The sequence below is a fragment of the Chamaea fasciata genome, unplaced genomic scaffold (assembly GCF_029207755.1).
Source record: "Chamaea fasciata isolate MVZ Bird 193981 ecotype frontalis unplaced genomic scaffold, bChaFas1.0.hap1 SCAF_1, whole genome shotgun sequence".
In the NCBI taxonomy this organism is placed as follows: Eukaryota; Metazoa; Chordata; class Aves; order Passeriformes; family Sylviidae; genus Chamaea; species Chamaea fasciata.
The window spans coordinates 90,815,411-90,837,294 of NW_027094086.1; the positions used below are offsets into that span (position 1 = coordinate 90,815,411).

A 21,884-nucleotide genomic window follows, 5' to 3' on the forward strand; every position below is an offset into this window, starting at 1 on the left:
CGTTCTTCAGGTGGTTATTGGGATGTATTGTAGAAAGGACCTGTAAATTTTGTAATTTTGAAAATAGAGGCGGGTTGATGAATGTATTATTAGAATTGATGTTTGGGGTTTTGTAAATGGCAGCAGCTGTTTTCTTTATAATAAGCCCTTTCTGTGACCTGTTTCTATTTTAGAGCATACTAGGGAGCTTTTGGTTTGATGGAACTGGCAATTACATGTTAGTTTCAAATGGTAGTTTTCCTGTTATATTTTAGAAGGGTCAGAAGGGATTTTAGCTAGGCATCGTAATTGCACAGCATGGTGTAATTTTATTTAGCAAAGCACAATATTAATAATTAAAATAATTACATGGTGAGGGACAGAGGTTTTATATAAGTATAGCAACATGCAAAGTATTCAGCACTGAATTCTACTGCACATTTATCGAAAGAATTATGTGATCAGGAATTAATAATGTTTGCTTCCATTCATAATGATTACAGTGGCCTGGAAAAGATTTTCTAAAAAACTCCTCTACATTAGTGCAGCTTTCTGTTTTACCAGTATACTAGTAAAACTGAAAAAACCTTCTTGTGTGTGTGTATATACTTGTTAAATAATGCTTAACTTCTGCACTCTAGAAGCCATAAAGGTTCAAATACCTGAAACATGGAGGTAAGGTGCTTGAGTTTGTGTGACAGATTTATCATACTTGTTCCTGGTTAGTAAACACTACGCTTATTTCATTTTTTTTCTACAAACTTACCTGTAAGTACCACTTTATGACTACAGTTGTTAAAACTTTCTTGCAGGGTTTGAAAGTAGTTGCAGTAATGGAGTAATATCAAATAAAGCGCATCAGTCTTACTGTCACAGTAAACACACGAGCACCAGCTTGAATGTACCAGAGCTCAACAACATAAATGTATCCAGATCACAGCAGGTTAACAGCTATTCCAGGTAAATAAACTTTAGATACTTCTAAATCACATTAAGGCTTGTGTTCTCCATGTGTCTACATGGCGGGGATGAATTTTCAGTGGGCTTTGATGTGATTTTTTTTCCCCCCAACGACAGTTGAAACACAGTGTAAGGAGACAACAGCTTGTGATAACTCTGGTTGTTTTGACAGTTCAAGCTCAACAGACCTTTTTCTCTTGCTGGGTTTAAGAAATGCAGTGGACAAAAATAAATTACCTTGCTTATAGCTCTAGTCAATTTTGAAGATGCACAGTGAAGGTTAATTAGCTCTTTGGCACTTGGGATTTTACTTGAAGCCACTGAGACTGATTTAAGTGTGTTGCACACAGGTTATGAAGTTTTCCAGATACACTCCATTTGTGGCAGCATCTGCAAAGTAAACACAATTGAGATGCATATGAAGTGTGGATTCCCTTTCACTGTATACACCAGGACTGTTTGCCTGCTCCAGTCACTGTCATGAATGCAAACGCATTCAGTTCAGGGAATGAAAATAAATCTGTTAACCAGGGTTAATGTGGTTATTCATAACCGGCACAGATTAAACTCTGGGGTTGCATGGACGCAGCAGAACCTAATTTGATGTGAAATGCAACAGCACTCGGCTGCATTGTCCAAAATGGATTCCCAAAACTACCACATAGGATGCAATGATGTGGTGGTGATGACCAAAAGTATTTTAGTTTAATAGTGATAATTGAGATAAAAAGGTAAGAGTAATAATTTACTTTTTAACTTTCCACAATTTCTGTTTGCATCAGCAGTTGCCTCTGCCAAAAGGCCTGGCAGTGTCCAGGCAACTTCGAGATTTTTCACAGAGGAAGACAGTTCCTTGGCTGTGTTCTTGCCCAGTCAGAGAGGCCTTTTGGTTTCCTTCCTCAAAGGAAGCGGAGTATTTTTGGTTGCTTATAAGCAAGATATTAAACTTCCAAATTGAATCTATTTGGTCTTGACAGAGGTTTTAGGTTGCTGTTCTCTATGATGGAACAGAACAGGCCAGGATGGAACTGTCAGCAAAGCTCAGCCTCCAAAGCCACGCTGGCATTTTCTAAAAGCACTTCCGTGAGCTGCTGTGAGCAAAGGCTGGTGAGGAGTTGAATGCTCTGCATTCGTCACTGTCTCTTCAGTGTTCTGCTTTACTCAGCATTTGCTTTGGGGTTTTCTTTTTTTTGTTTTTCCTCTGTTGTTCCACAGAGTAAATAAGAGGATAAGGCATTCTTTCAAAATAATTAGTAACGTAGATATGGTATTTTCAAAGCAGGATGTACGTGTTTAATTTTTAAGCATCTAAAAATAGTATTTTACTGAAAATTAATGTTGAGGCAGCCTTAAAACTTTCCATGGTGCTCTGGTATCACCAGTTGCTATCAAAGAAACTGTGGTCTAGCTTGGTAATATTTAACAGCAGCTATTCAATAGCTAAGATGAGGATGTACTGTGATGAAGTTGTAAAGATAGCCTAAGTGCTTAAATATGAGTAAAATTTGTATTTGTTACTCTCTTTTCAGCAATGATGTAGACATGGAAACAGATCACTACTCCAATGGGGTTGCTGAGACTTCATCCAATGGCTTCCTAAATGGTAGTTCTAAACATGATCACGAAATGGAAGAATGTGACACAGAAATGGGTCTGCAGTGATATTTCTTACATTTTTATTAAGTGATGGCAACAAGGTTATGTTTTTACTTGCAATGCTTCCCAACTTGAAAATTAGGGTTATTAGCTCCAATCTTAATTTTTTGTTTTGCTATTACTAGATGTAAATCTTAAAACCACTGATTTAGGTGGTCCAATATCTGTGTGAGAATAGGGGAAACGGGTAACTCATGGCTACTGAAACTAGCATTAATTTCTAAGAAAGTACCTTTGAGAAGAAACACCCAGTTGTGTAGCAACCTGTGTTTGAGTTGGGAAATTGCTTCTCCCTCTTCCCATTCGTGGTTCTCATGGCATCTTTGTGCTCCACAGTAAGCGTAGAAATTCTACTTCTTTTATATTGAAATGCAAAGTGCTAATATTTAATGCTCAAGAGCTTTATTAGGGAAATGTAAAAAATGAAAATCTAAGGTTTTTCCCACGTTTTCCACCAAAAACACCCCAATTTATATAGTTATACTTAGTTATGAGCTAAAAATTAACTTTGTCTTACCTAATTTGCCTTATACTCTGTCATGCCTGTTGATGTTAGTGACAAATGAGTATTTAAATCCCCTCTGCTTGCCCTTTGTGCAGCTGCACAATTGGTACTCAAACAATTGATTTAAGCAGATGCCAGTTAATGTGTAGTTTAAATGAAATGTGAAACTGGAGACCTTCAGAATGCAGCAGCGCGTGCAGAGGTCTGTGAGGGCTTCCCAGTTCCGGGGCATGCGCTGCTGCTGATCCTGCAGCTTTGCTGGGAGATGCAGGTAACTGTGGAACAGTAAATGTCATCCTGTTACAGCCCTGCAAGGAGAAATGCAAGTTGACAGACCATTTTCCCTGCATTATGCTCTGGAACTGGATAAGACCATATTTCTGCGACAGAAAACCCGAAACAGTCCTCACAATCTTGCTGCCTTTTCCACAGAGTCTTGCTGTGACAGATATGCAGCAGCTGCACAGGGCAGAGAGTTGTGGTTTTTGTAATGTAGTTGTCTCCTGCCTTTGGCAAGTCATGTCTTAGGTTAGGCTGAGCTAGGGACAAACACTGCTACTTGAAGACTGTGGGTGCTTCACCTACACTCTTCCCTCACCCCCCCCCCTCAGTTTGAGTGTGGTGGTTTTTCATGTTTTGAAATATTTATGTATTCTTTAAAACTTGATTCCATTGATGAAAAAATACAAAGAATGTGGATAAATGCCTTTTTTTATGTAGTGCTTTAGGTGTAAATTTTAAAAAAGCAGATTTTTCAAAGAAGCCAGGTATTGGTTTAATATTCATAAGCTGCATCAATATCTTTTAAAATCACAAGTATTGGGGAATATTGTAGGAAACAGTTGAGAAATCAGTTGTAGTGTCCTGCTTGACTACAGAAGAAGCCTGAAATATCCAAATGATTAAGATAATGTGTTCTGCAAGGAGTCTGAACAGTCTAAATGATTGTCTTGTAGCAGAATCCACCAATCATGGCTGTTGAGGAAGTTCGGCATATTTTTACCCTCTCTTAGCTCCCAGTTTAGTGCATCTTTAGAAATGCAGTGCTAAAGAAGTAAAAGTTAGAACTGTGTGGATTTTCACTGTTATTTTTTAAAGCCCCTTAAAATTTTAGGGTAAAAATCTGGTTTATTTTGACAGCCTTTGCCATTAGTTAACCAGGTCTCTTAAATGTTTATAAGGAGCAGTTCCACGGTGTGTGGGACAGGAGCACGTGGGGCCAGGGTCTCTGGCTGACCTGCCCTCTCTCTGGGCAGACAGCTGTGCTTGAGTGAAATCAGTGCAGAGTCTGTAGATCCATAGGTTGTTCCCCTCGGCTCTATCAGTGGTGATGATGACGATATCATTTCTTTAGAAGTAGATTCAAGTCAGTTAAGACGCCAGCTATGTGGTGGCAGCCAAGCAGCCATTGAAAGGATGATCCATTTTGGAAGAGAATTGCAAGCAATGAGCGAGCAGCTAAGAAGAGAATGTGGCAAAAACACAGTGAATAAGAAAATGCTCAAGGTATGTTTAATCTTCTTGTAAAGGTGAATAACTGTGCTGCCCAGCAGGAAATTCCCACAGCATGTTGTGCTGGAATACTGTTCTGCTTTAACTTCTGCCATTTTTCATGTCTCAGAGCGGGTGTTCTGGTCAGCTGTGGTGTAGCACTGTCTTCTTTTTTGTCTGTGTAGCACATGCACAGGGAAGATAATTTTGTGCTTTTACACAGTTAAACACAGAAATTAATTTAGCACTTTCCTTTCTCTCATTTGTGACCACATACCTTGGGCTCTTGAATCGAAGTTCTGTTTTTGTCTCTAATGATAAATGAACCCCAAGGGGATTGGTAGAGATGCCCAAAATGTGCTGTCATTAGTACTCTGCATGTTAATTCGTATGCCTTGATTTGAGGCTGCTCTGGAAAAGAATTCTCCTGCCAAAGACTGCATGCAGTTTTCAGTCTGTTTTCTCTTACCCCATCACTTAGTAAAATAATGCTATCTTTTGCCTTGCTCTTGGGAAAAAAACACTAAATGGAACAAGTCCTGTCACAAGTTCTTTTATTGTATTGATGGACACTGACCGTTACCTCTGTGATTCTGAATCAAAATAGTTGAACAAAATAGCCCTTCTTTTCACTAGCAGCTTGTAGCTGTACATGTAATAAAAGCCATCTTCCCACAGGATGCATTCAGTTTACTTGCATATTCCGATCCCTGGAGCAGCCCTGTTGGAAACCAGCTTGACCCCATACAGAGAGAACCAGTGTGCTCTGTGCTGAATAGTGCAATACTAGGTAAGTGTGGCCTGCCTGGTGCCTCCCCCTTGTCCCACACATGTGGCCCTGCTGCTCCACTGTAAGGATCGCAGTGTAGGATACTCTCCTGGGAAGAGAGGGATAGTTTTGGAGGGTATGTAAAATAACAGGTACTTGTCTGCTGTTGTAGTTCAGAGCAAAAATAGGCCTGTTCGATAATGGTGCTGTGCACACTCCCTTTGCTGCTCCTGCTTTGTGTCTTGCTCTAAGAACAAACTTCGCAAGTGAGTGATTTAAGTAGTTTGAATGTCAGGTTTTCAGTGCGTTACTATGAAATGATTCAGGTATTTTAACTGCCACTGTGATTCTTTTTCAGAGACTCACAATCTGCCAAAGCAACCCCCGCTTGCCCTCGCCATGGGACAGGCGTCACAGTGTCTAGGATTGATGGCCCGGTCAGGAATCGGATCCTGTGCGTTCGCCACAGTGGAAGACTACCTACACTAGCTATGCATTTTGAAGGTCTGAAAGGTGTTGCGACATATTCAACATGGAAAGTAGACCAGCTCTGCTGACTGGAATTTGGAATTTTAATTATGTACTAAGGACAAGTCTGTCGCTTTATGTTGCTTCCTAGTTTACAGCATGATGCAAATGATTTCTAACTTAGTGTTAGGAGAAGATTTCCATCTTTAAACCTCTTAGACAACTAAGAGTTGAAAATATCACTGGTAACGTCAGACATACAAATTGACAAGTACCAATCCTTTGAACGATTGTCCAAAATAAACCAAAAATCCTGCTACCTTGTGGTGGGACGGAAGAATAGAAAACATGGATGTATTAGCATGTGGGTGATGTAAACGTCAAGCAGGATGACTTGCCAACCTCCACCCCCATTGTTACATAGTTCAATCAGTGTAATTTGCAAAATGCAAATGGTTTGGATATATAGTGTTGATGGGAAGAAATGATATTTTTTAATGTGTACTGTAAAACTTGAATTACTCAGGAGCTGAGTGAATATGTTTGTTGCTACTTACAATCCCAACCTGTTGATCTTAGTAGTTTTTTGTTTTAACATGGTCTTTTCAACTTTGTTTCCTTGTTTAACTACAGACAGCTTCTGTTGTGTAGGCTCACCAGTTTAACTGTTGTATTATAACAGTATTACATGTCAACACAGTGTGGTTATGACCTATTTATATAAAAACCAAATATTTAGTCAATTTACAGTCTTAATTTAATCTTTGTACACCTTGCATTTTTAAAAGTGCTTAAATAGTACTATATTGCAATAAAATGTAGTGATATCATAAATAACCAGCCATTAAAAACTTACGTCTCCATTCACGGTAGCAGGGACACGTATGCTGCATTGTCTGGTTCTAGAGCTCCATCCCAGAGCAGCGCTTCCTGTGGAGAGCCGTGAGGGGAGTGGCTCATCCCTGGAGCCGGGGCTGCCACTTCCCCACGGGAGCTGGGCTGGTGCAAGGGAAAGGCTTTGCTGTGTTCTTGCCACACACTGAGTCTAGCTAACAGTGAAGGAAGCTCAGGACTCCCTGCAGGTGGGGAAAATCCCTTACTGCTGGAAAGTAAATCATCAGGCTGGAAAGAAGTGTCCTGCCGTGGGACCTGATTTAATGGTTCTGCCACTAGGGTACAGCCTTTCCTTAGAGACACGAGTCACTGAAGCAACAGGACTAACTGCCTGATGTAAGAAATGCGGCATCCACAACAGTAGGTACAACACTGCCCCATCTTTATTCTCTGCAAAGGCATTGCCTCATGGAGGCAGCTCAGCAAGCCTGGTGCCAGCACCAGCTGTTCTACACCACTGGCCCGGCTGCTCTCTACCTTCCCCAGGAACTTCTGAAAGGGGCAGGAGAACAAGGAAGTCCGATCAGGCACAGCTCGGTGCCTTCTGCTGGCTGGAGCTGAAAGCAATCTGATGATGAAGAGGGGAAAAAACACCTGCATTGTGTTGAGATCAGCTGTCACTAAAAGTCCTTGGCAGCATCTTCTGGCAAAGCTGTCTTCAGACTCCATCTTTAATCTGTGTTGCCAGCCAACGTTTCTTAAACCTTTCTGCTTTTTCCTTTTTATCTTGCCCTTAAAAAATAAAAAAAAAGCTGTTAGTTACCATTTTTCTTAGCCCATGTGCTGAAGAAGCAGCACTCCTGTGGCTGCTGCAGCACTTCAGAACAGAACAACCACCTCACACACTTTTAAACTTCCTAAGGTATTTAATATGCCCCAGCTGCATTCCACTGGCCCGGTGTACCAGTTTGCACCAGGCTCCTTCAGCAGAGTGGAGGGGTACAGTGGTGCTTTCAGTGATGCAGCACAGATGGAAAGCAGCCCCTGCTTGCTAAGGATAAGTAACTTTTCTCTCTGGTGTTCATGAGCCTCACATACTGTGTGGGTGTGAGACTGTCCCCATCCGTTATGGAGATGAGGAGAAATGGGTGCTATTTCCCTGTGCTCACATAGATCTTCTGGGATCTTGGTATCCCTGCTTTAAAGTCTGGGATGCATCTGAAATGCCTTCCAATAGCTCAGAGACTGGAGGCTAAAAGAACAGCTACTGAAGTATTTATTTCACTGAGCAGCCCTAGCTCTAGGATGAGAGCTGTCTCTTAACATACCAAAAATAAGGTAATTTTTTTCAACTGGTGTCTCATACACCATCCCTGGGAGTGTGCTCCTGACACCCACTGAGGCTGCAGTGCCCTGCTGCCCTTCCCTTACTCTGCAGGTGCTTGGACTTAGAGGATCACAAGCCAGGATGCTCTAGCATGAAAAAACCCTGATTTTATTCAAGTGTACTTTTAGCCACATATGCATAAAATAGTAGCTACTCTGACTTTTTATACTCACCCCAAGACTTGTCCACAAACTGAACTGCAGCTTTTTTGACTGGGTCTTTCTTGTTTGCAAGGGAAAAAAATTCATTTGCTGAAATGGAGACAAGTGTTAATCACCAAGCTGAAGCCGGACAAGCTCCATTCAGACCCGCCCAAGCAGCAGTGCTCACCCTGTACGCGGTTGGTGTGTGGCCCATAGAGCTGAGCATTCAGGAAGTCTTTGGCCAGCTGTTGGTGGAGGCCTGTTACACTCTGGTCTTTCAAGCACACAGCCATGTAGTTCTCTTTTGTCCTAGTCAAAGAGAGATGTAAATCCCTGTAGCGTGGTTACAGGATCCAGAACAACAGACACTGATGTCAAGCTTTGCTACTTGGGCACAGCAGCCAGTAATGGTTTCTGATACTCAGACGGGCTTTGTGGCAGTATTAAAAAAAAAAAAAAAAGCTGGAGCAATACTCTCAAGCTGTTGTTACAGGCCTTTGTATGCCCTCTGTGGTTTTCTTGGGTGTCCTGAGCTCATCCTACCAGGAGCTAGGGCAATTACTCACTAGGGCCATCAGTGACAAAGAAATAAAGAGAAGAGAGAAAAACAGATTGAAATGCAGGAATTTAGTGGTCAACCACCGCACCTGTAGCAGCACACAACACAATGTGTACTGCTGTGGTTACGACTGCCCACTATTTCATAGCAGTTACATGTTTATATGTAATATATAAAAATTACTTATATCATGTATATATATATATGCACACATACACAAGTATTCTAAACCAGAAAATATTAAAGGTGCTTTTAGCACATAAACATGCTTTCAATCAGATGAAGGACGGGGGAACAGAAAGAGCAGAAGAGGGTACAGAAGCTGCTTCTTCTGCAGTGACAGAAGAGCTGCTGTGATGCCCTTTCCCACAGCAGGCAAAATCATCTTCTCCTCCTACCTGGCACCCTTGTTCCTCTTGCCTTTCTTCTCCTGCACTTCTTCGTCTTGGCCTTCCCTTTGGGCCTGGCCTTGTTCCAGCTGTACAGCCCCAGTTTCAAGTTCTTCATTGAGAGTAACTTGCAAACGAAATTTCACAAACGTTACAAATCAAAACCGGTCAGTGAAACAGGAACAGGACTTAAGCAGCATTTTTCAGAAGCACTGAGTAGGAAGAACAGCTCTAAGAGGGAGGGGAAGAAATATGCTCAGGGGAGCAACCCAAAGTACTGCTAGACAGCTTTCCTCTGACTCATCATCAACAAAGTGGGATTCATCATGGGACAAAAATTCAGTGCAACACAACTGCTATGGGTAACCCATACAGGGAAATCTAACTCTGGGTTTAGTCTTGCTTCATTCTCAGCTCATCTCTTTGTTATGTCAATACAACAGAACTTTTTAAAATAAAAGAAAGAAAAAGTAGCAGTTACACCATACAGCAGTATGTGAGGTTTGGATGACAGAACAGTTTAAATAAAAGATTTTTTGTGAAGTACCTCAAAGTACAGACGAAGCAAAAACAGCAGTCATAAACACTCTATAGACTTCTGATTTTGTAATTCTGAGTTTGAAAAGAGTTACTTAATATTCTGTTGTATTCAGATGCTATTAAACTGTAGTTTGATATGTAAAGTATTGAGGTGATTTAACAACTCTATCCAGAAATAGCCTTTATAAGTTAAACAAGGGCTAAATATTAATCCACCTTTGGTAATCCTTGGTTTTTCTGCTCTAACACCTGTCCATGATTTCCTTTAACACTTCAGGAGATTTAACTGAAATCACCACACAGCAAGTGACTTCTGTAAAAGGTGTAAGAATTAGATTAAATCTGACTTTAGATTTTTCCTCAGATACATCTTTTCCTGGGAAAAAGACAGTCTTCCAGTGTGGTCATATTTAAGACTTGGATAAGGTCTCTTCACCACAGCTCCCCATTGGAGCTGTGGCACAGGAATGAACTCCTGAAGTACCAGATGTGCACCTCGTTAGCAAAGCAAGCTGTAGCGTACCTGGGTCATCTGCCACAGCCTGCTCAGCGGGCCTGGGGAGCGAAGGGAAGGCAACAGGTTACTGCTCTTCAATTCACACTCCCTTCATTTACCCAAAGCCACGAAACCCCCATTTCCAGTCCAGCCCCCCAGGCAGGACTAGAAGGGGCTGCCCCAGGGATCCCAACACCCACTGCTGCCTCACCGTGCGGACACATCCTGCAGCTCCTGCAGCACGGCCTCGGGCAGCAGCCTGCGCTTCTGTGGGGGAGAGGGGAGTCAGGCGGGCAGGGACACCGACACCGCCGACACACACATCCAGGGCCCGCCCGGAGCCCCGCGGGGGTAGCGCGGTACCTTCTGCTCCGCGAACAGCTCCTGGTGCCGCCGCCTCTTCTCCTTCAGCAGCTCCCGGTGCCTGCGGGGGAGGCGGGAGCCACAGTCAGCATCCCACGGGGCGAGAGGGGGGATTACGGGGGGGCTTAAACGAGGGTTTGGAGGGACTCCGAAGGGCAAAGGAGGTGGTGAGGAGGGGCAAGTGCGGGGGATAAGGGAGAGGGGATAGGAAAAGTGAAAGGAGTTTAGAGGGGTGAAGGGTGATAAGGGGTTAAGGGCGCGATAAGGAGGGAGAAGGGGCTGGGGAGGCCTAAGAAGGGTGGTGGGATAACAAGAGAGATAAGGGGGGGGGGGGGGGTGGGAGAAGGAAGCAACAAGGGGAAATAAGCAGGGATAAGGGAGAGAATAAGGGGAGGATAAAAGGGGGCAAGAGGTGTGAACGGGGATAAAAAGGGGACTAAGGGAGTAAGAAGGGTGGAAAGGGAGAAGAGTGGGGTAAGAGGAGGGGAGCGCCGGTGTGATAGCCGCCGATCGGGATCAGGAGGCCCCGGCGTGTCCGCACCTCCGCGCCGCCTCCCCCACGAGCTTCCGCTCGGCCTCGGCCGCCTCCCTCGCCACGCCGAAGGGCACCTCCTCCGGGGCCTCGTCCGCCTCATCCTCCGAGGAGGAGGCCGGGCTGGGGAGCGCGGCGGAAGCCTTGCGCTTGTCCGCGGCCGCCGCCTTCGCCTTCTGCCGGCGCGCCATGGCCGCGGCCCCTGCGCTCCTCGCCCCGGAACCGCTCCCGCCTTCCGCCGGGGAACGCCGAGCGCCGGGACACCGCCCCGCGCGTCCCGCCCCGCAGGATACGCGCACAGACACAGGACATCGGAGGTGGCCCCGCCGCCGCCCCTTTATTGCCGTGGGGACGAGTCCCGCCGCCGCCTCCTGCCCCCCCGCCCCGCGCTGGGCCCCGCCGGGCCGGGGCACTCCCGGCGCTCCGCAGGTGATCCCGGCGCTCAGGAGATGATCTCAGTCTCGTGTCGCGCCAGCGCTAGCGGCAGCGTGGTCCCGCAGGGGCCCGGGAAGTGGAACCTGGAAGGAAGCGGGAGGTTTAGGGCGCGGGCAGCCACCGGCGCATCCCGCTGCTCGCTGCTTTACCTGGCGAGTCTGGCAGGGGGACGGGAGGGAGGGAGGAAAGAGGAGGAGAGAGGGGTTTAGGCCTTGTGGGGCGTAGGAACAGACTTCAGCCTCACGCCCTAAACAATACGGTTTGTGTCTTCAATGAAAATTCCACCATGAATAAGAATCCTCTTTTCTTACTTATTAACAAAAAAATAGTACTTCATAAGTGCTGGGGGGAGAACTAGTGAAAACGTATTTGTCTAAACGCAGCGTTTCAGCAGTTGGATGCAAAGGGCAGGATAGAGGGGACTGAAGGCTGGTTGCCCGAGCAGCGTTACCTGAACCTGTTGGTGGCAGGAGTCTGTTCCATGTTGAACTCGGCGACTGGGACTCCTCTGGCCGAGACCTGCGGGGCAAACATGGCCGCAGGATACACCACGGACGAGGTCCCGACCTGCGGGCAATGGGACAGAAGTCACAAGCGTAGCAGGACCACGCTCAAACAGATCAAACCAACCCAGCCCCGAGGTGAGGGCCCTCCTCACAACACTGCATGTGCACTGAAGCCTGGGAGATCCCTACAGACATGAAACAGAATCAAAATCTCTGATTAGTGTCACTGCAGATGTAGCTATTTCACTTAGCATAACAATCAGGAATTGTTTCTCTGATGCAGCCCAAAGAAACCCATTTGTAACTGTAGATGGAAAAAAAATCCCAGAAACAAAATGGCACACTTTGTCTTCACGAAAAATAAAAACCCAACAAAACCTTCCTTCTGTTACTTGAGATAATTCTGTAAATGGAAAACAACAGTCTAAGCAAGTGTTTTTGTTAGGGATTTGGAACCTACATGGCATGTAAACCACCTTGCAAAAAAAGCAGCACATTATAACTTACTTTTTAAACTCAGCATCAAAGTAGTTGTATTTTTCACTGTTTGAGAAATTAGAAACACAGAATGGTTTGGACTGGAACAGACCTTAAAGATCATCTCATTCCAAGCCCTCTGCCATGGGCAGGGAAACCTTCCACTAGACCAGGTTGCTCAGAGCCCCATCCAACCTGGCTTTGAACATTTCCAGGGATGGAGCAGCCACAGCTTTTCTGGGCAACCTGTTCTAGTGCCTCACCACCCTCACAGTAAAGAATTTCTTCCTATATGTAATCTAAACCCACTCTCAGTTAAAAGCCATCACCCCTTGTTCCTACTGAAGAGTCCCTCTCTGGCTTCCTTGCAGCCCTCATTAGATACTGGAAGGCTGCGCTAAGGTATCCCAAGAGCCTTCCATTCTCCAGGCTGAACAGCCCCATTCGCAGCTTCTCTTCATAGGGAAGGTGATCCAGTACCCTTATCAACTTCGTGCCTCTCCTCTGGTCTTACTCCAACAGTTCCATGTCCTTATGCTGGGGGCACCAGAACTGTACACAGTACTCGAGGTGGGGTCTCACCAGAGCAGAGTACAGGTGGAGTGAAATTTAACAGCCAAACAACACTGTCTAATCTCTAACCCTTGTGTACCTGTTGACTTCTAAGTAGTCTGTGTACATTTTGAAACTGCAAGGTCTTTTAATGTTTTGTACTGGACACCACAGAGTCGCTCTGGGGCTTTTAGTTCCCTCAGGGAAGCACAGATGCATCTGCTTTGCCCAGGAGGAGCCACATCCTGGCCTCCCTGCTGGTTCAGAGGACAGGTAAGGATAGTGTCACTCACGACCAAGCAGAGGTCACAAATATCCAGCTCCTTCTCCACCGCCGTGAGCACACCGGGATCCAGGGCTTCGCCAAACCACACGACGTGGGGCCGCAGGAGCCCATTGCAGCCGTCCTCCTCACACCTGTTCAAACACCATAGAGGGACAGCCCCACGTCACGCTGCTGGCGGGGGCGCTTCAGGCCGCGGAACGGCAAAGCAGTTCTCGTTCTCACTTGGGCAGGTCTTACCTGCCATCATCCTCTCTCCTCCTTCACAGCCCTACCCCCTCACACCCTCCTCTACCACGTACTGGACAGAAGGCAGCTCATTCCATGCTACACACGTGCTGGAAGTACACACATGTTGCATGATCCCATGGAAGGGGCTGCTGAATAGTTGTTCAGCGCAGATACTTAATTGTGTCTTCCCCTTACTCAGCTCCTGAGATGCATAAAAGTTAAAACTCAGTCTCCATCAGCTTTAACAAACTGAGTAATAGAGTTTTAAGGAGAAAATGAACCAAAAGTCAGAAGCATGGTGTTTGCCTCTTTTTCCTTAGGAATCAAATGAAAAATGTGGCGGCTTTTTCTATCTGCAACTATCTAAGGCAAAGCTTCAGGCCACGTAAAAAAGCATCGTGGCACATTCTGTGCCTGTGAAGGACTCCAGCACAGTATCCCAGACTAACAGTGGGTGGCACCTGCAAAGTAACAGAAGCAACAAAACATTTACTGCTCAAGTGCACAAACGTGCAATCCCTTTAGCACCAAGGTAAGTTCTACACACTCCCTGTCTGATGCCCCTGTAACTTTAGACTCAGTTTCCTGGGGCAGAGTTCCAGAGTTCTTTGTCTCCTGTGGAACATTCTTCCAAAACAACATGAACAGTAACATGAAGCTTTGAGATGCACAAAGCATGAAGAGGTAAGAGCCCAAAAGAAGTGGTCCGTACGTACTGAGGAAGGTCTTCAACTGGAATTGCGGCATCTTCTGTGTCAGGATCTGGAGCCCTGTGGTTACAAAATGGAAATATATGTCCAGCTATACAAAATGTACTTTATATATTAATCAAAACATTCTCTAAAAGCCTTCATATTCTCTAAAGCACACCCTCCAATCAAGGAAATCTTTTCAACTTCAGTCAACTTCAAACGCCTACTACAATCCTAAAATATCACACACAAGGCAGGCAAGAATTTGTCCAGAATTATCCTGGAGCTGAGCAACTGCAATAAGCTGGCCAAGACTGTCAAAGGCACAACAATTATTTATGTAACTATCTAAAGGTCTGCCAAAATGTAAAGGGAAAAAATAACCCTAAAAAGTCTTTGAGCATATGCAGTAAATACTCATCCTCCTGCTCACTTCCTTTTTTAATAGTGAAAGAAAGAATGGATTACCCCTTCCCAGCCAATGCAGGGCAGATCGGGCTCTTGTAATTCGCAGCTACATTTCCACAGCTGGTGCACCGAGTTTTAAATAAACTACCTGGAACATACAAAGAGAAAACGTCAGGGATGAAGCAATGGCCCTGAGGTGTGGCTGTGTAGGCAAGTGCTTTTGCACCTTGTGGGTAACTAACTACAGGAACGCAACAGCAAAGACAGTCCCACTGTGTCACCTTGTTCTGCCTCAGGACATGAGTAATACACAGTCCCATAACATATTTTGCAGGAAAATCATAATTGAAAATACCACTGAGGAAGATGATCTCTGTTTATTGCTTTTCCTCTTACATCAGAAACAGTTTCTTAAAAAAAATAAAATATGCTGGTCAACACCATTTTGTTTCATGTAAAACCCCACTCCCAAAACTTCTGTAGCATTACTGACATGCTGTCAAGATGTGCAATTTAGCCAAGAGCTAAAAATTGCGTCCATTTTGTAAGGAATACAAATAACCAAAATTAAGCAGTTGCCAAGGCTTCATCATTGGGTCCACAACTGCAAAACAGTTTGTGCAGGTTTCCTGTGTCCAAAGCACAAAAGTGGTGGTAGGAAATTCCATTTATACCTTTAGTGATACTCAAAAAGCATCACAGTACTGGAAGACCAGGGTAGGTCATTGTCCTGGGAGACTTCCACCCTGTGGCAGGGCCTGAGGAGTGGAGAAATGAGTGGGCTCACCTCCAAGGATGGAGAAGGGCTTCCACACCTGTACATTTCCTCAGACCCCAAAGCCCTGCTGACCCCCAGGTGCTGTCCTGTGCTCCTCTGGTGCTTTGTGGGAGTAAGGAATGCCACTGACTACAGGGAAGAAAGGGGGAGGGCCACTGACTGCAGGAAAGAAAGGTCAGGGAATCTCAATTGTTTCCAGTCCCTTTGTCCTCCTGTAGACAAGGACTGCACAAGTGAGGACAGGACAGAACAGGACAGAGGGAAAACACCAGGGCAGGTGAGGCCAGACTTGCCAATACACTCTTTATTGGTGACAGTCTGACTACCACATAGTGGAATCCTTGGGGATTCTTTTCCCCTTTTCTAAGTGAAATCAGCCAGGTGTCACAGCCACATGGAATTCGTGCACAGATCTGTGGAAAACTGCGCAAGCGAGAAGGGAGAACCAGTTCCTGTGTACTGTCAGAATCCATTAAAACCAAAAAGATGAGATTCTGCTATTCTAAAGGTAAGGAATAAAGAGAGGCTATGAAGTACCTGAAACAACTTCCAAAAGAGAACAGGGTGTTTTTGTAAATAACTTTATTCAGGTTATTACAATTTTAAAGATGAAATTCTTTTCTCTCTGTACTTAACCCGCCTTCCCTTCTACCCACTCCCCACCCCAGGTTTCCTGGCCTGTGGCAGACACGTGAGCCAGCTCTTACCGTGAATTTCCAAGAGGTGCCTGGTGCCTGCCTTCCTGTGCAGCTCATCAATGTTCTGCGTGATGACCACAACGCTCCTTCCTTGCTTGCTCAGACGCTTCTCGCACTCGGCGATGGCGATGTGGGCTGCATTGGGGTGTTTGCTCAGCATCACCTCCCGCCGGTAGTGGTAGAATTCCCACACACGGGAAGGGTTTCGTGCAAAAGCCCCTGGAGTAGCCAAGTCCTGCGAAAGGCATTAACAGGTCATCCTACAGCAAAAGAAGAATCCCTTCCCCAGGTGAAGCCTGCTGGATCTCTGCCATTTATATTGCTGCCTGCATCACAAGGTCATCAAAGGCAGATTATTTATAACCAAATGCAGTTGAGAAGAATATTGTTTCACAGCCCTTACAAGGGTGACAAGTCAAAGTGTCAGATGAAAAGAGGAAATAACTTACAGCAATAGTGTGGTACACAGGTTTACACTCACTCCAACCATACTCTGTGCTGCCCTACCAAACTGTTAGGAGCTTAGCACAAAACAGGATGAGATATTCCAGTGTACACCCTTTTTTCGGCACCCACAACTCTCTTTTCCACAGCAGCCATAAAACTCAGCATCATGTGAATGTATTTCCTTTGCTAGGAATTTCTTTTCTGCTTTAATTTAAGTGTAACACCAACCAAATTACACCAATTGTCAAAACCAAAGCCTAATGTCTTGTATTTTATGGGCAGGTAAAATTGAAGCTGCTTTTCACAGTAACTTTAATTTTGCCTTATTTTTCTCAAAAACGAGGTGCAGCTCAGTCCAGCACACCTCAGTGCGCAATTCTGCTGACACAGAAACACTGAATTCAACTTTCTGACACAGCAGGACCAGGCATTTATACAGCCACATGTTTTATTTGAATTGATGGTCACTGAAAGTAAAAAAAAAAAATCTTTAGATTCAAACCAGTTTAAAAAACTCATCTCTCTAAAGCTTTTTTAACTTCATCAGATCTTCCAGGAATGCTGTAATTAAAAACCACAAAGAAAGCAGGTGTGATTGCAGCATTTGGGGTAGCAGGTACTGACAGCATAACAGCTGCTTGAAACACCTGCAGCAGCAGGCAGGATGAGACTCACAAGGCTCCTGTAGAGCTCACATTGCTGGTGCTTTCAGCTGTACTCCCAGTGTCTGCTCCCACCTACTCTCCCACCACTGTGGCTCCCAGCACCAGCAAGATCATTCCAGCAGGAGAGACAGAGCCTGCAGGAGAATTAAAGAACCTGCCCCAAAATAAAACAAGTCCTAAAGCATTTTTAAAGGCTGTTGTGAGACACCAAGATTAAAAGAAAACAGCAAGTCTCTATTGTCAGTTCTCCCTTTGATATTTTGGTTTGTTTCTAAACTCTTAAGAGTTTAAAACAGGAAAGGCCCCACATGGTAGGAAAACAGTGAGGGTGTCAAAAGATGAGCAAATAAATGAACTTCAGGAAAACAAGGATGGGAGAAAGACCCAGAGCTGCCTGCAAGAATGTTGTTTTACCCAAGCAACTGATAAACTGAAGGACAGAAGCAGATCCCCAAGGGCACAGGGAAGAACTGCAGAGGCAGCTGTAGGGAGAGCTCTGTCCCTGCTGCACTGACATGGGAGAACTTCCACCCTCTTCCCCCAGCTGCTCCTGGCCCTCCACGCTCACCTGCGTGACAGAGGCAGGGCTGCACAGGCAGGGGCCACCAGCACCTACCTGGGCTTGCCACTTTCTCCAGAAGCCCCCAGCCCCTCTGAAGGTGGGGACGCCGCTTTCGGCACTGACCCCGGCTCCGGTGATGATGGCGATGTGCTTGGCTTTGGCAAACACCTCCCGGAAATCAGCCATGTCTGTGCCAGGGCAGGGAGAACAAGGAGCTGGTCAGGCACTCACACTCCCACCTGAGGCCACACTTATGCATCCATGGCTTCCGTATACACCTCCCACGACTTTAATTTCAGAACACCAACTGGTTCCTGAGCTCCTTTATCTTGGAATTTAAAGGGCAATTCCTGGAGATCCTCAAAATATGTGTCTGAGCAAGCTCAGTGGGGCAACATGTGCTAAACATGATTAGAGTCAATACTGGAAAGGCAGAGCCTTTAACTAAAACCCCACACTAGATGCTACCCCAATAACGACTGTTGGCACCACCTCCCAGCAACAGTTAGCACCTAATTATTAGGTGAGATCTTGAGAAAAAAAAAAACAAACGTTTGTTTTGTTGTTGGTTTTGTTTGTGTTTTTTGGTTTTTTTTTGTTTTTCCCAAAGTATCACCTTCAAAATGAAGGCAATTTAGGAAAATGCATTTTCTTTTGAAGCATTTTTTCTGTTTTCTAGGTTTGCAACTGTATTTTGTATTTTTAATGTGTTATTCCCACCATTTTTCCCTGCATGGTAAAGTAGTTCGGGAGAAAGATGGAAAATTTTCTTTGCCTTTTTATGTGAGTCAAGACAAGATTAAAAAGGAACAGGTTAGCTACAGACAAAAGAGATCTCTTGCAGTTTACCTCAGATATGAATTTTAAACACAGCTTAGAATCACAAAATGGCTGAGGTGGGAAGGGACCTCTGGACATTGTCTTGTTCAACCCTCTCTGCTTAAGCAGGCTGAACCAGAGCAGACTGCCCTGGACAGTGTCCTGTGGGGTGGCTTTGGATATCTCCATAGACAGAGACTCCATAACCTTCCTGCACAATTCAATCCATTGTCTGACCATCCCTCACAGCAGGCAAACACCATGGGGTGTTTTTAGGCATTCAGAAGATGCCCTGGGAGCCTTCACTGCCACAAGGGGTCACCGCTGGCTTAAGGCCAAAGTGGTGCCCACTGGATCCCCAGGGACATTCCTGCCCAGCTGGTCACCCCAGCCTGTCCTAGTGCCTGGGGCTATTTCTCCCCAGGGGCAGGACCCTCTGGAGTATCAGCCACTGCTACCAGCTTTGTATTACATGGAAACTTGCCAAGGATACAGTCTGGTCCACGGTCCAGATCATTAATGAAGGTGTTAACACTGGCCTCAGTATGGGCTCCTACAGTACCCCACTAGCGAGCAGCCTCCAGCTGAACTTTAAGCTGCTCACCACAACCCTAACCCTCACAATTTACTGGGTGGCCTTTCAAATAAAAACCAAAACTACCCCCCTCCACACACACACACACACATACACACATACACACATACATACACACACACACACACACACACACACACAAGAGCCCACCCAAAGGCAGGTAAGTTCCTGTCGGGAGAAAGAGCCACTGGAGAGGTCCCAAAACCTCCAGCACAGAGCCACCGGACTGGGCAGAGAAGGCTGCTATTCTGGTGCCCCACCTCCTGCTGCAAACCAAACCTCACAAGCCCTAAATGTGTAATGCTCAGGCCAAAAGCCCTCCCAGTCAGGGCTCTGACATCTGCCAAATGCTGATGCTCAAGGCAGCCGAAAAAGCAAGCTGGCCTCAGCTACCCGACCTGGGGGTTGCTACTGTACCCATGTGCAGTTTTCAAGTTCAGGCACACTCTCAAGTTGAAAAACAAAAAGAAAATACCCCCAAACAAGCGAAAAGACGACAGCTACAAGTGCTAGCCTGAACAAGGCTCCTGGGGTTTCCCAGCTCCTGAGCTGTTACAAATGCTCGAGGACCATCCTTATAAATAGAAATGAGGAATTAGTTTTATTACTCATTAGGATTATGAAAGGGAAGTGCAATTGACCACTGCATACTTACATGCATAAATTATAAACATTAAAAACACGTTTATGTTGCAACCATGCTGACTGCAAGGATTTTTGGAACTATACAGAACACAGACATAGAAAGGCAATTTTACTAGCTGGGAGACAAAAAAAAGCAATTTCAAACTGTTTGAAACATTTTGAATTAAGCCATGAATTTCACCTGGCACAAGAAACCCTCTAGCACTTCAAATCCACCTTAAAAACCTGTCCGGGGTGCTAAAGCAAACAAATACACGTCTTACTTGAACTAGGACGGGCCATTTCCAAGCAAAACTTCTGTTTCTTTGAAGACGAGGCCTTAAGTCCACAATGCGCTTGGGAAACCAACCTTCTAGCGGTAAATTGAAAGAGACACATCAGGATCCCTCGGAAATGTTTCACCTGGGGAGAAATAAATCAAACATAAGCGGCTCGGCCAGGGTGCGTGTTTCTGCCAGCTTCCTGTGAGGGGCTCTCCTTAAAGAACCAGGTGCGAGGGCTCGCCACGGCTTCCTCCCGCACCTGCAGAACACGGAACCATCCCCAACCCGAGACCCCGGGCCGGGATCCCCGCTTTTGTTCGGAACCGAGGAGATCAGCCCTGCTCCAAAGCAGGGCTTTCGGCCGACATTCAACTCACGCGACGCTTCCGAACTGGGCTGCTAACCCGAGACAGCTCCCAGGACGCGACTGCCCGCCGGCATTTTAAGAAGAGGGGGAAAAAGCAAGGGACGGAGCGGCGGCGGGCTGCGAGCGTACGTGCATCCGCCGGCCCGCAGAAGGGCGAAGGGGACAGCGCGGGCGGGCGGAGCCTCGCCGAGGGGGAGGCGGCGGAGGCGGCGGCCGCCGGGCCCTCAGGCCGAGGCTCCGCCCGCGCGGCTGCCCGGCCCTCACGCCAGCCCCGGGGCCGCCGGTTCGCGGCCCGCCCGCTGCCACTCACCGCGGCCGGCGGCGGCTGAAGCCCAGCCGTGCGGACCCGCACGTCCCGCCCCGCGCTGCCGGCAGGGCCGGGCCTCGGCGCCGCTCCGCCCTCCCGCGGGGAAGGGGCCGCGGTGTTAAGGCGGCAGGGATGCGTGGATGGAGGGATGGATGCGTTGGAGGCTCTCCCGCGGGTCGCGCCGTGCCGGAGCGCGCACGTATGAGCTGGAATGAGACGCAAAATAGGTCAGGAAAGCTGGATGGCTTTCCAGCGTCATTCCTCTCTGCGGTCCACCCTCGGGCGTTCGCTGCGTTCACGGATGAAAACTCCGCTGCACTTGGACAGCACTTAAAAAAAAAAAAAAAGTGCTGTCCAAGTGCAGCGGAGTTTTTAGCATGTTTTGCTGCATGAAGAAGGCAGCGCCTGCTCTCATCCAGCCGCCTCCTCTCCACCATTCTCCAACAACCTTAAATGATTACGGTCCTTTTCGGTCAGAGATTTTGACACATTTTCCCCCCTCCCTTTGGATTCTGTAAATTACCAGCTAAGCAGATGAAGAGGTTGCCCAAAACACGTACCCAAAGAGGGGAAAGGCTGAAAGTCCCACCGTGCTTTTTCAAGTCCACCAGGAGCCTGTCCCGCCCCGGGAGCAGCTCCTGTCTCCCACTCCTTTTCGCGCAGGACGAGTTCACCTGAGGGCAAGGCTGGAACACCCAGAGGCTCCTCCCAGGGGCTCGCAGCCGACGTTTCCCTCATTACACTGCTCCATGGCACTTGTTATTGTTTACAGAGTACCAGCACTTTCGTACTCTGCCTCCACCTGCAAACTCGAAGGAAGCCTTGGTGGCAGAATGTTGCGAGTGGCGCTGACTATTGTGCTGGTGCTTGCTGGGCTGTGACAGCAGTTCCCCGAGCACTCCATGTCTCCATAAAGGCATGCATGCTCGGAAAAATAGCCCATCATAAGCTCAGGAAATAAGGTGAAGGCCTGTGTGATCTTACTTAGCATTCTAACGACCCCGATGGTCAAAATCCGTTAATTTTGTGCAGACTGGGGAAACAAACCGGATGGCAGGTTTGTTGAATGAGGGATTGGCTCTG

At 46.4% G+C, this 21,884-nt stretch overlaps 3 protein-coding genes across 10 annotated transcripts in view; 1 reads left to right on the top strand and 2 right to left on the bottom strand.

The window, feature by feature from the left end:
• Window positions 1–6,700, top strand: part of RANBP9 (RAN binding protein 9) — a 38,707-nt gene extending 32,007 nt beyond the window's left edge. The window contains exons 10-14 of one of the 4 annotated variants that reach the window (XM_066189054.1): window positions 792–939; window positions 2,469–2,590; window positions 4,458–4,606; window positions 5,270–5,381; window positions 5,719–6,700. In XM_066189054.1, coding sequence (XP_066045151.1) covers window positions 792–939; window positions 2,469–2,590; window positions 4,458–4,606; window positions 5,270–5,381; window positions 5,719–5,849 — 662 coding nt within the window. In that variant the 3' untranslated portion in view covers window positions 5,850–6,700. Of the gene's footprint in view, window positions 1–791; window positions 940–2,468; window positions 2,637–4,454; window positions 4,607–5,269; window positions 5,382–5,718 lie in introns of those variants that run through there. The other 3 variants (XM_066189063.1, XM_066189046.1, XM_066189072.1) reach the window with 3 other exon arrangements.
• A 387-nt stretch (window positions 6,701–7,087) lies between these two features.
• On the bottom strand, window positions 7,088–11,318 carry NOL7 (nucleolar protein 7). The gene is made up of 8 exons (XM_066189135.1): window positions 11,081–11,318; window positions 10,540–10,600; window positions 10,388–10,443; window positions 10,204–10,235; window positions 9,150–9,267; window positions 8,380–8,501; window positions 8,223–8,300; window positions 7,088–7,454 (listed from the first exon to the last, which is right to left on the bottom strand). Exons 1-8 carry the CDS (start codon window positions 11,260–11,262, stop codon window positions 7,381–7,383), a joined length of 723 nt encoding a protein of 240 aa, XP_066045232.1. The 5' UTR covers window positions 11,263–11,318; the 3' UTR covers window positions 7,088–7,380.
• Window positions 11,319–11,382: 64 nt separating this feature from the next.
• On the bottom strand, window positions 11,383–21,447 carry SIRT5 (sirtuin 5). Of its 5 annotated transcripts, none has more exons than XM_066189124.1 (9): window positions 21,362–21,447; window positions 20,128–20,266; window positions 17,860–17,993; window positions 16,141–16,366; window positions 14,716–14,803; window positions 14,272–14,325; window positions 13,335–13,458; window positions 11,958–12,073; window positions 11,383–11,589 (listed from the first exon to the last, which is right to left on the bottom strand). In XM_066189124.1, the coding sequence occupies exons 2-9, from the start codon at window positions 20,240–20,242 to the stop codon at window positions 11,514–11,516; spliced, it is 933 nt and encodes a 310-aa protein (XP_066045221.1). In that variant the 5' UTR covers window positions 20,243–20,266; window positions 21,362–21,447; the 3' UTR covers window positions 11,383–11,513. The 5 variants fall into 5 exon arrangements, with proteins under 5 accessions (XP_066045221.1, XP_066045203.1, XP_066045212.1 ...); XM_066189106.1 differs by lacking the exon at window positions 21,362–21,447 and adding an exon at window positions 20,805–20,836; XM_066189115.1 differs by lacking the exon at window positions 21,362–21,447 and adding an exon at window positions 20,505–20,670.
• Window positions 21,448–21,884: the final 437 nt, after the last annotated feature.